This window comes from Typopeltis vanoorti, chromosome 12, assembly GCF_054136105.1.
Source record: "Typopeltis vanoorti isolate ZY-2024b chromosome 12, IOZ_Tvanoo_1.0, whole genome shotgun sequence".
NCBI classification, from domain to species: domain Eukaryota; kingdom Metazoa; phylum Arthropoda; class Arachnida; order Uropygi; family Thelyphonidae; genus Typopeltis; species Typopeltis vanoorti.
The window spans coordinates 58,949,888-58,963,779 of NC_143560.1; the positions used below are offsets into that span (position 1 = coordinate 58,949,888).

The 13,892-nt window shown below is 35.0% G+C and overlaps 1 protein-coding gene across 1 annotated transcript in view; it reads left to right on the forward strand.

Moving 5' to 3' along the window:
- LOC150100817 (uncharacterized) overlaps window positions 1-10,413 on the forward strand; it is a 975,156-nt gene extending 964,743 nt beyond the window's left edge. Inside the window, exon 41 of the mRNA XM_090401910.1 lies at window positions 3,009-10,413. Within this exon, the coding sequence (XP_090258036.1) occupies window positions 3,009-3,287 (279 nt within the window). The 3' untranslated portion in view covers window positions 3,288-10,413. The remainder of the gene's footprint in view (window positions 1-3,008) is intronic.
- Window positions 10,414-13,892: the final 3,479 nt, after the last annotated feature.

The window sequence follows — 13,892 nt, forward strand, 5'->3', positions numbered from 1 at the left end:
ATGCTGAGGCTACAATCTGTGGAGAAGTTGGATCTTCTAACTTTTAGATCTTTATTAAGTCACACTTGGCTTGGTAAAGATTCATTGCTGCAGTTCCACATCTCTCCCAATTTAACCTTTCTTAAAAATCAGTGAAAAGTCAAGCAAAGAGAAACAAATTGCATGTAGAAAAATTCAAACATCCCATAATCATAATCTTCCTGATTCGTTTAAAAATACTGACTCTTTTTGTAAAGCTGGTATTTGTACATATGATTGCTTTGGATATACCACATCAGAGAGAGCTTTCAATGGAATATTCTTTTTTTTTTTTTTTTTTTTTTTAATCTTCTTTGGCTCAAAATCTCATCACTAATACCACTAACCATTTACAACTTTGATTTCCTATCTTTAAATGATTTTTCCACTTTTTAAATAGTTATCTAACTACTTGAGATTTTAATGTCCACAATTTCAAATGGATTTCCCTTTTCAACTTCACTAATCCAGCATATAGATGCCAAGGTATTCACTATCACCAGTGATCACACACAAATTCTTCACCTGTCTATCAGATAACCATGCTCTCTCCAAACATTATTATTTGCTTCCTTATTAGCTGGAGGGTGATAGGATGAGGTATTTAGTTGTGTGTTGCAAAAAAGCAGGGGGATTGTTGAGGATAGAGACAAAGAAATGTATAAGGAATTTGGCTTAATGAGCAAGAGAAGAGTGATCATTGTGGGTTGTATCAGTAAATAAGGAGAATGAATTTCTTCAGTTCTTAAGGGCCAACTATCTCAGGCAATATGTAACAGAGGGAACACAAGGGTTATGAGTCCTGAATCTTGGATCTGATCACATCAAAGGATATGAATGGAGTAATCTTCCACTTGGTGAGAGTGACTATGAAATGATTACCTGGGTTATTACAAGTTATGAGAACTTTTGTGAAGAAGGAATATGTGGGACTATGGAGCCAGTGATTATGAAAATCTTAAGAGACAATTAGGAGTCATGTCATGGAAAAAGGAGTTGTGTGGAAAGGAGACGGATACTGTCTGGGCATTCATCAAGAGATATTTAACAGCAGAAATGTCTGAGTGATGTCTTATTGATTAATTTATCAATAATTAAACTTGCCAAGAAATTATATTCTTGCTTAATTCTTTATCAAAGTGCAAGGAGTAGATCAAGAACATAACTAGGTTACTCATATATAGAAGCTAATGACTTCAACTCAGTTGCCTCAGTATTCCATAATACAAAGCAAACATCCTTTTTGGCATGTATAATACTATGCATTATGGAATGGGTCACTAACCAGAGTGGTTTGGGCTTTGACTTTACATGAGGTCTCATCAGTGGGAGCCACACCCAGAAGATACCAAGGTTGATCCACTCAGCCAACCATGCAGACATCAATATCATACACAGCTTTATAATTTATTTTTCCCAAAATGTCTAACTTTACATTTCTCTACATTTAAGCATCCTATAAAAACCTTTAAGCAACTTAAGTTGCTTAAAGGTTTTAAGCAACTTAAAAATTTCTGCAAGCCACACACTCTAAATCTATCCTCATAGGGAACATTCTGCAGGCCACTCACCAATCTTGGTCACTCACCTCTGAATCCTCTCCACTGCTTTCTCATCTCCAAGAAACCCAGGGAACCAGACTTTACAACCACATCTGGATTACTGTGCTCGTATCAAGACCTTATGAAGAGGAATATTGCATAATCAGCAAACAACTGAATATTTCCTTTCAGGTTATTTCCTTTATCATTTATGTACAAATTAAACAGCAATGGTCCCAGCATGGAACCTTGCAGCACACCACCAGTCACCTGTTTTTGCCTCCAATCTGCCACTCCATACACCACTCTTGCTATCTGTCCAGTAGCCACCCTCTTATCCACTTAACCAGTGTCACGTCCATCCTCATTCGTTCTAGTTTGCATAATAGAGTTCCATGTAGTATTCTGTCAAATGTCTCTGCAAAATCATTGTGTAGCCATTTCTTTTATTCAACTCAGCTGTTACTCTATTATAAAAAGTTAGTAAATTACTAAGGCATGACTGACCCTTCCCATATTCATGTTGACCCTCAATATAGTACCATATTTTTTATTTACCCATTCTTGAATTCTCCTTTTTGACCAATTTTTCAAGTACTTTTTACTACCATTCCTGAGATACTGATTGGTCTATAATTTGCTACTGCACTGCAGTCTTAGAACCTCCCTATAATGGAGACCTGTTTATGCTGACAGTCTCATAGCATTCTCCAGGTTTTTTGGCAGTGAGAGGAAGTCTATATTTAGGTGGGAATAATGTTTATAGCACTTGTCTACTCCAGTACATCCCCATGCACAGAATACTGATCCTTTCATCTCTGAAATTCAGTGTCAGTGCTTACTTTGACACATACTAACTGGCATCTTATTTGCCTGTCTTTCCTCTATTCAGATCCCAGAAGAAGCCATAGCACCATTTGTAATAGCTCTTCCTTAGCTTTGTGTTATCTGCAAACAACTGAATATCCCTCTTTCTGCAGCTCTATTCACAATATCATTAATTAAAGTTAAACAGCAATTTAGAATCAATCCCTTTGGTATCCCACTTGTTACCTTTCTTCTCCTTGAAAATGCTCTTTTCAAAACACAACTCTCTTTGATGTCAGCAAAATAGCTAAATGTCAAGCCAGCTATTTAAATTCATTTGTTATAACTCAGCCAACTTGTCATGTTATAAAATAAGCCATATTACTAAAAACAGACCTCCAATTACCAAAGCCTCTATAAACTATCTCAACACTAATGAAATGAAAACTGGCCACTTTGATACTTTGATGCATTTTGGCACCACCTTTACAACAGCAGTATCATTCTCTTTCCACTCTTTAGAGACTCGGTTGTAGGACTTATATATCAGTTTCATTCACTTGCATATGTGTAAATTTGTTAAATTAGATTGCTGATTTTACTGACAAATGAAAATAATCAGATCATATTTTCTATTTGCAGAACACAGATTCAGGGGCCGAAGGTAGTGGTCAAGTATTATCTTCGCCAGGTTCTTGTCTAAAAGATTTCCGACCAAACCCTTTCATTGAATGCCAAGGTCATGGAAGATGCAATTCTTATACTACTGCCTACAGTTTTTGGTTAGCTACCATTAGTCATCATGAACAGTTTCAAATTCCTGACACTCAAGTTCTTAAAGCAGATATTCAGCGTTCTCGAATATCTCGCTGCCAAGTGTGTATGCGTAATCCAGGACAAATTGCCTTTTCAGAAAAATAAACCTTTGATACCTCCAAAGATTCCTAGAGATAAGATGCACTTTATTTATTCATGAAATTCATTAATTTTAGAATATTATGTTGTACTGCAATAATGGTGGAATGTGAATAATTTTAAGTGAATTCATTATCATATCATCATCATCACCTCCATGGGATCACATTATTGGCCGGGGAACTCATGTTAATAAGTTTATAATATCAATTTTCACTTATCCAGGTTTCATATGTGCATTGATTAGATAAAAACAGTAAATATACAGTAGTATAGCTAATATACTTTTGTCAAGCAAGCAATTTTTGTATATAAACTTCTTGTGTTCTCTGGTACTTTGTTTTTGTATATGTAGTATTATGATACCAAATACACTTTTGATAGGGAAGCAATTTTTGTATATAAACTTGTTTTCTTTGGTGCGTGTGTGTCATATCTTAATGATTTTCATGCAAATCTTTGTTAAAGATAATGACCTGAGTATTTTGAAAATATGGCAAACAAAATCAAAACGATTAGTAACATTAGATCTCTGTGAAGTTAAGACTCATCATGGAAGGCCCCACTATTATAGAGAAAGATTAATGAAACTATTGCATTAAACTCATTCACCATTTCTGCACTCACCACACTATCCTACAATGAATTCCACTCACCAACTACTCTCTATGAAAAAAATAAAAAACACCCACTTCCTTATATGGCTTCCAGGATGATCTCTTGTTCTCTCTCCCCATTCTTGTATATAAAATTTTTTTTCTTCCACATTAATCTGGTAACAACGGCAACCAACTGATGTCTCATCATATCTATCTGCCCCTTCAATCTCCTATTCACAAATGTTGAAAAATCTGCAAGGAGATGTGTTTTGCATTATAGGAGATACTGAGATAGGAGTGTTGGTAGCTTGCTCCACCTTTGCAACGAGTTGCCCTGGTGTTGTACCACCTTAACCCAGTCCTGAAGATACTTTCAGGTGCAAACTTTGTTTGCTCACACTTGGATAAAGGATTAAACTAAATTTATTATATCCTATTCACAGAGTTCTACAAATGGCATCCCCTCAATCTGTCTATACCACCTATTCCACAGAACCAGAAACCACCTTATTCAACCACCTCTGGACCCTTTCTAATATATTCTCATCCTCCATGAAAACCAGGTGACCAAATGTGTGCACAGTAACCAGTATTGCAGTTTGATCAAGGCCTTATACAATAGCACAATTACTTCTACATGTTGAAAGTTTTCCCTAAACCAAAAAACTTTCAACATCTATCTCTAATCCAGATTATTTTAGTCATAAGATGTGATACCTTTTGACTACTTGTATATGGAAATCTGACTTCAGCATTACTTCAACCTTAGTATCATATCCTTATAGGCTTCCAGGATGATCTCTTATTCTCTCTCCCCATTCTTGTATATAAAAAATTTTTTTCTTCCACATTAATCTGGTAATTAATCTCTTTTGAATCTTGCTCTCACCAATGAGACTTCAATAAAGGTCATAACTAGTCTGGGTAGTGGCCCTTCAATAATGCATAGCATTATACGTGCCCGTAAGGATATGTGCTTTGCATCATGGGATACTAAGGCAACTAATGTGAAGTCATTAGCCTCTATATACAAGTAGCCCAGTCATGAAGTTACTTCCGTGCAAACTTTGTTTGCTTATACTTCGATAAAGAATGAAACCAAGAATATAATTTCTTTGCATCCTTATTTTATATCTACATGTCAAGATCCTCCTCATCATTACATTAATACAATAGATTCACACTATAGTGAACAATGATGCACTACAACAAACCCCCAGAAAATTCCTAGCCTAAGTACCAACATCCAATGCTATTTTAAGCTCACTATTACAAATACTAAAAGGTCAGAACTGTCACAATAGTGAACTGAATTTCCTAGCAAATAATGTGATAAGCAGTAGACAAAGGAAATGGTGGGAAATCATAGGAAATAAAAGAAACAAACAAACAAAAAATAATAATGAGAAGCCTAACAAAGGAAATTGAAATAGAACAGAGCAAATGGTTTCATGTTGATGACAGAACACAATAGATTAGCATGAATCATACATAAAGCATGCAAAATGACAACACGAAAAAAGCAAAATGCAAACAATAATGGGACACATAAGAAATAACTAGAAGAGTATGAAATTATAAAAATAAAAATCCAGAATTAATGTTTATATTTCAAAATGTCACTTACCTGAAATTTTCATAATATACTAAATACAGTAGGCCCCCATATCCGTGGGATTTGGTTCCATCGTCTTCCGTGGATACCTGAAACCATGGATAGTAGAGAACCCTATATATACTATGTTTTTTCCTATACATAAATACCTATGACAAAGTTTAATTTATAAATTATGCACAGTAAGAGTTTAACAACAATAACTAATAATAAAACAGAACAATTATAACATGTAATAAAGTTATCTGAATGTGAATGGAATCTCAACCTCAGATGTGTGTAGCTTTTTCCACCTTTGCAACAAGTTGCCCTGGTGTTGGACAATCTCTGCGATCAGCCGAACTGTTCTATTACTAAAAGAAAGAGTCATACGGCTTCATTTCGGTGATGGTGATGTAAAATTGCATAAGCAAAGTGGATATTAGATCCAACATTATTTCAAAGCCGAATGTTTGTAGAAACTATGAAAGTTTCATAAGTTGACCTTTCGTATGTTAATATCTTCGGACCCGGGCTGACCGCGGATATGGGGGGTGGGTCCTACTGTATATGCAAACTGTACTGTTAAGATCAAAAATTCTAAAGAAATTAAGAATGTTTTACCTTATGACTAAAGAATCTTTCATAAGCAAAATGAGCTGTTACTCAAAAGAAATTTTATAACTTTCACTTACACATTGAATTAAAGAAACCTTGTGTAATATTTCTTTAGTTGTTAAAGAATTTACATCAGTTGTACATAATAGGATCTCTGTCTAATGAAGAAGACAACATTCAATACCAGCTGTGTCAATTACTTTTCCCTTCCCCTCAGGCTGACTAATACAGAATGATTATTGCAGACTAATCTTCATCACTTGTATCTCCTGCTTTGTAATTGGAGGTGACAAATTATAAAGCTGACTGACTGCTGAAGTTTTCAGATTAATTTTAATGGTACAGAACTGCACATATTTAATTTATTATGAAGATTTCAGGTAAGTGGAATTAATTTATGCTACTGTTAAATCTTTATTTTCATTTTTATAATTTCATACCATTCTAGTTCTTTCTAATTCATGGCAGTATTATTAGCATTTGTATTTTTCATATTGTCATTTTGTTTGCTTTATATACACTTCCTGCCAATCATTTATGTTCTGTCATCAGTTGAATTTCCAATCATTTCTTTTGTTCTGTTCCTGTCATTTTTGTTCTGTTTCTTGCCATTTTGGCAATGTAATCACTAAACTTCATATCCCTGTCCACCACCCTCATAGATCCATTTCCTCCACCTCTTCAAAATTTCTCCAGCCACTGTATACTTTGCAAAATGCTTAATTAAAATGTCCAAATAGTAGTCTTTTTATATTAGGTGGCAAAGTCAATAATAATAAATAATAATGATGCAATGTAATATGAGTAAATTTTCATTTTTACATGTGAATATTATTTCCATCATAAATAAATACGTTATTTATAATTCTAAAATTTTCGGCATTCTAGAATGCCGAAAAAATACTCTAAATAAAAATATTTATAGTATATTTATGATGGAAATTTTATCCTAGAGATGGAAAGAGCTACATGAGGAACAAAGAGATGGCTGGAACTCAGTACCATAGAAAAGATCAAGATGGGATGGAATGGAGGACTTCATCCAGTACTAGACAGAAAATTGCTAATGACATGATGGATATCATATTTGCACGTAAAATAAAAATTTAAATATTGTAGTGAATCATTATATATGTATTTTTTTTTTTTTTAAATTAAAGAACAAGATCAGGATTGGTTCCAAGCCCACAGAAGCATGATGTGATATCTGGAAAGATCTCTTCCACACTGAGATATCAGTTAAGATTATCATTCAGATTAAAGAACAGAGAAAACTTATGAATATTAATAGCAAATTTGAAAATAAATATTTGCAAAGGTGCAATGAGAGCAGAATAGATCTACTGCAAAAAGGGAACTCCAAGAGAAAAGGTAGCAAATTATAGGCCAGTCAGTATCTGTGGGAGTGGCAAAGGTATTGGAGAAGTTGGTAAAAAAAACAGAATTGGACTGAGTTAGACAAAAATATGACACCATTAATATGGGTAACATTGTTTTATGAAAGGTAGATTTTGCTTTAATAAACTGTTTACTTTTTGTAAGCAGTTTGATAAAGTGAAGTTGGATAAATGAAATGGCTGCTCAGTGATACTGCTAGATTTTTCTAAAGGAATCAGAGAGAATTAGAGTAAATAAATTAGAGCAAATGGGGAGGTGGAGTTGATTTAGATAAAAGGATGGCTGATGGATAGATATCAAAGAGTGGGGTGGTAGTGCACGGGTAGTTGAGTCCTGAAGAAAGCAGTTGTGTCTAGTGACATGCTGCTTAATCAGCAATACAGGAGTTGATTTAAAGGGAAATATTTAGCCATTTGCCGATGATGCAAAGATCCTGCAGCATGACAGACTAACAGCATGGGCAAATGTAAAAGACTACCAGTTTAACATGTCAAGTTTAAGGTCATTTTAGTATGAAGAAATCACACCTTCCAACAAGAAATCACAAGCTATGCACTATACTGATGGAACCGAACTGCAAGAAATTGAAGATGCCAGGGAGTTGAAGTTTAGAGAACATAATGTCAAGGTGATGGACAGAATAGTATACATAAGATTAAGTGGTTCTTGAGCACATTAACAAGCAGAGATAGAGAAGTTATTCTCCTCCTTAATAAGGTCACATCTTGGTTAATGCATGCAGATCCATAGTAGAGAAATCTAGAGGTGAGTAACCAATATTGTGGCAAGTCTATAAAATGCTATTTAAAAAAACAATTAGAGATCCATGAGCTTCAAAAAATAGCTAAAAGGTGAAAAACAAGGAGACATGATAGAAGTATATAAGCTATTAAAGGGGCTTTTATAGGATCAACACTGAAAGCTTTTCATTATTATTTTTTTTTATTTATTCACTACATGACAGGAGAGGAGAGAACAAGAGATCATCCCTGGAAATTGCATAGGAATATGGTTAGCAAGGGTGTTAGTCCTGGATTTTTTTCTCAAAGGGAGATGAATGAGTGGAATAGGTTGTTTATGATGGTTATGAGTACTTTATCAGTGAATGAGTTCACAGAGGTGATAAGCATTGTGTGAACAATGATTTTTGCAGATTTCCTATGAGTCTTTCACTCCATGGAATAATGCTAATAACAAAGCAATTAAACATCTTAATATAGTTATTTTCCATAATTATACATATGAGTATTTTATCATAGGTGAAAATTAAAATCAGTGTAGCTCTTATAAATTAAGGATGCCAAGAAATTATATTCTTGGTTTAATCCTTTATCCAAGTGTAAGAAAAAAAACAAAGTTTGTGTGTGAAGGAACTTCACAACTGTGCAACTCATATATAGAGGCTAATGACTTCACATCACTTGCCTTAGTATCCCATAATGCAAAGCACATATCCTGGATATATATAATGCTATGCATTAAGGGAAGGATGACTACCCAGACTAGTTTCAACCTTTTTTGAGAGTCTCATCAGTGGGAGCAAGACCCAGAAGTGCTACCAAGAGTAAAATATGACTTCTGTATTACTTCAACCTTGATATCACTTCTGGGTCTGGCTCCCACTGATGGGAGTAACACATTACAGGCCTTTGAAAATTTATTTGACATACCTGGAAGAAGGGGAAGGAAGTTCAGTTTCTCTGAACCAGACCACTTATTTTGGATGCATATCATTTTAATGAAACCACTCTGAACATTTAGATGACCATGCCTGACCTCACAGCATCATTTCATTTGCAAGCCTGTTACAGTGATGCATCCTTTGTTCAATATAAAAACATGAGAGTGCAATATTAAATAAAAACAGAATCACTGCTTTGTATCAATAATTCATTTGAAAACAAATACAAGCTGGGTCAGACTAAAACAAGATAGAAAGATCAATAACAAGTTACCAGTATCAATTTAATCCAACCTTGCATGGCAATTGAAAATTTGTGCACTGGCTTTTACATATTTTGTTCACTTCTGTAGTAGCTCCTTTTCCATGGACAACCGCTTACAATGTTGTTCCTATCCTAAGCATACATTCCAGATCTCATTAAATTTTCAAAATGATGCATGTTACTGTATGATAGTATGTTTCTTTAATATGATGGCTTGTTCAATCATGTTAGCTCATTTTTTCTATAGATTGATGATATCCATGGAGCACATCTGTTGTATGTCTCATGTCAATTACGGTTGACAAATTCCTAGGCAATTAGAATTCAGAATGGCCTACATAAGCATGTAACTAATTTAGGAAAAAGCTTGGTTCATTTGGCAAATGATAATACATTCATCAAAAGCAATTCTGCTTGCTTATATGAACAAACTACACCACTCCAATATTACTACTCCAAAATCTACACTAAAATGTGCTATCTGATTGATTTTATTTTTTACAGTGGTGTATCCACTTCCATTTAGTTCTGCCTCTATACCTTCACCACTTATTTCCTTCAGGCAATCCTATGTGTCATTTTCACCTCGTGCATAATGTATGGGAACTGTTAATTATGTACTTGATGTTTTCGCAAATTCTGTAATATATATATTTTACATTAAGAAATTCTGTGTCTTGCTTCTGATATAATAAGCTATATTCACATCACTAATAAAATGATATTTCAACAGTTCACCTATTATTTATAAAATAATGTCTTTCAGACTGCATTATTTGTGTAACTGAAGTTTGCTCACATTATGAAAATTTTCCTCTGTGAATGTTAAATGAATTAATTGTGCTCATCTCTATTTCTGCTACCAAATACAGAGTAATGATTTGAATTGTAATTCTTCATAGTGTTTTAGATAATGTCCAAACTGAAACTGAAATGATTATAAATAAATGGTATATGAAGAAAAAGTTTGCATTCTAGCTCCAAATTCACTGTATTAATTCCTTATCCTTAGGCTACTAGCAGTATTTTTTCCCCCATTAACTATAAACTAACAACATTAAAAAAATAAAAATAATAAATTTATCATGTTGTCTATCTACAATACTGTAGATAGATTTTTTTTGTGAATGGGATTACTATAGTCATCCAAAAATGCAAATATGGTAACTGTTGCTATTAACACATTAATCTGCCTGGACAATAGGATCTTGGTGTATGACTACTGAATGTACTTACTTACTGAATGACTAATTTAATAACTGGTATATGTGCAGCAAAGAACTCCACATTCCACAATAATACCTTGTTATTTTTAGAAATACATGCTTAAGAAAACTGCAATGAAAGCAACATGAATAAGAAAGCAATACATAAGATATCAAAAACTGCAAGGCCAGCTATCACATCATCACTAATAGTGCTGTTATATTTTGAAATTTTGTGTTTGTCTATTTATCTAAGTCTTGTGGTATCACCATATGCTTCAGGGTTTAGGACCAAATCAACCTTAGATTTAGACATCACTTGAAAACATGATTTCAAGTCTTTGGACTCCCTGGAGGTGTCACATAATAATAAATACATCTGAAAGGAAGTGTGCTTTGCATTATGGGATACCAAAGTAACTGATGTGATATCAATGGCCTACTTACAAATACCCTAGTCATGAGGATGCTTCATGTACTAACTTTGTTTGCTTATGCTTGGGTATAGGATTAAAAAAGAAAGAATATAATCTTATTATATACTGTAATTTACAGATATGACAAATATTCCTTTTCACAGAGGCCATTCCTGAAAAAAAGAAGTCAGAGATTGTTGCACTGGAATTGAGGCATTTTAAGCTTATATTGGTCCTGAACTCCCTAAGGCTTATTAAAAGATACAGACTATGGTTTCACAGATGCATATCACTAGAGCGAGACAGATACAAAAGCATAGACAGAAACATGCAGTATTCTCAATAATGAAATGACTAATGTAACTAATATTCTTAAGTTTATAATAAATTTAGTTTAATCCTTTATCCAAGTGTGAGCAAACAAAGATTGCACCTGAAAGTATCTTCAGGACTGGGGTAAGGTGGTTACAACACCGGGCAACTCGTTGCAAAGGTGAAGCTGCTCTACCTTTGCAATGAGTTTCCCGATGTTGTACCACCTTACCCCAGTCCTGAAGATACTTTCAGGCGCAATCTTTGTTTGCTCACACTTGGATAAAGGATTAAACTAAATTTATTAGAGTCTAACCAAGTGAAAAATAAACTTTCAACATTCTTAAGTTTATTCTTATGCTTGAAGATTATAATAAGATATTTATGAAACACTGAATCTTTTATAGCTAATCAAACAAATTATATGATTAAGTATGAAGTTCTTACTTACACAACCAAATAATTTGTTGAATCATGGATGATTATTATTAACATTTGACCTCCATGGAGTCAGACTCCCTGTCCATGAGTCTGACTCCCATGATGATCTTGGGAGGTACTCACTATTGCATAAAATGCACATCCAACTGCATCTTAAACTGATTCAATGTGTCCACATCCACAACACACTCAAGCAATGCATTCCACTCACCAACCACCCTCCATGCAAAGAACCTGCTTCTCACTCCTTTGCTCACACCCTCCTTATACAGTTTCCAGCAATGGCCTCTTGTTCTACTCCCCTCCCATTCTATGAAAAATCTCTTCCAATCCAAATACCTGATAACAACCTATGACCAGCTTAAATGTCTCAATCATATCCCCCCCCCTCTTCCTTCTATTCACGAGGCTCTGCAACTTACATTCTCTCTCTCAATCTCTCCTTATACTTCACATTCCAAAGACCACTGACTACCTTTGTGAATCTTCTCTGTACCCTTCCCAACATATCCTCATCACCATGAAAACCCAGGCGACCAAATCTGTGCACAATAATCCATATGAGGCCTGATCAAGGCCTTATACAATGAAATCATAGCTTCTCTATTTCTGCATGTCAGGGTTCTCCACATCATTGCCATTATTCGATGTGATGTCTTCACAACTTGTGCAATGTGGCCCCTGAATTTCAGGTCCTTGTCCACCACACTCCTAAATCTCTCATCTCCTCAACCTCCATTAAACTTTCCCCACCAAGTGTATACTTTGCATCCCATTGTTGCTTACCAAATCTCAAAACCTTATACTTGGCAACATTGAACTGATAGTTCCACTTACCTGCCCATTCATGCAATCTATACAAGTCCTCTTGTAAGGCATTAACATCAGCCTGACTGTGCAATGCTCTCACCAGTTTTGCATCATCTGCAAACAGCTGGATATCACTAACATACAAATTGAACAACAATGGCCCCAAAATTGACCCCGCTGCACACCACTGGTGACCTTTCTCTTTCGAGATGCTGCACCCCGATATACAACTTTCTGATACCTATCCGACAGCCAGTCACTGATCCAACACAGAAGTCTGTTATCCAATCCCATCTGTTTCAATTTATCTAAGAGCTTGTCATGCGGCAGTCTATGAAAAGCCTCTGCAAAATCCAAGTACACTACTGTATATGCATCTCCCTTGTCCAAGGTATTTGTCACCTTGTTATGATACGTAAGTAAGTTAGTGAATGTGATTTCCTCTTAAAAAACCCATGCTGATATCCCCAGAGAATACTGCTGTTATCAATCCATTTCTGTATCCTACTTCTCACCAATCTCTCCAGGACCTTCACCACAACTCCAGATATACAGACTGGCCTATAATTTGAAGCTACAGCTTTATCATCGCCTTTCTGCAGTGGAACAATTTTACCCTCCTTCCACTCCTTTGGAACCTGTGCTGTTGCAAAACTCTTATTAAACAGGCATGCCAATGCTACTGCCAGTTCCCTGGAACATTCCCTTAAGATGTGTGGTGATATGTCAACAAATCCTATCGCTTTATTAACATCAAGGTTATTTCCTGAAATACCTCCTGCTCACTCACAATTAAGCTATGTTCTCCTATGTCCTCTACACTTAAGCCTCATGATTTCACCCTGGTCAGGATGAAACACCCTTATAAATTGATCACTGAATACCTTAACAGCATCTTCTGAAGTAGTTACCATTCTACCACTTTCATCCCTTAACTTCATTTTTCCATGATCATTCTTCCTTCTACTTGCCCATATATAAAAAACTCTCTAGAGCTTTTCTTATCCTGATTTGCCAATTTCTGCTCATACTCTACTTTTGTTTTCCTTACTAACTGAGTCGCTCTTCTGGCTTGTTCTTTATATTCTTCATGTGACTGATTACCATTATTCATCTTTTACTTCCTCCAAAGTACTTTCTTTTTCCAGATTTCATGCTTAAGCTCCACATTCATCCATTTTACGCCAACCTTATTCAGCCTTTTGGCTTTTAGGATACATTCGTAAATTGATACTGTTATGTATTTCTTTGTAAGTTACCATGCAGCATTTA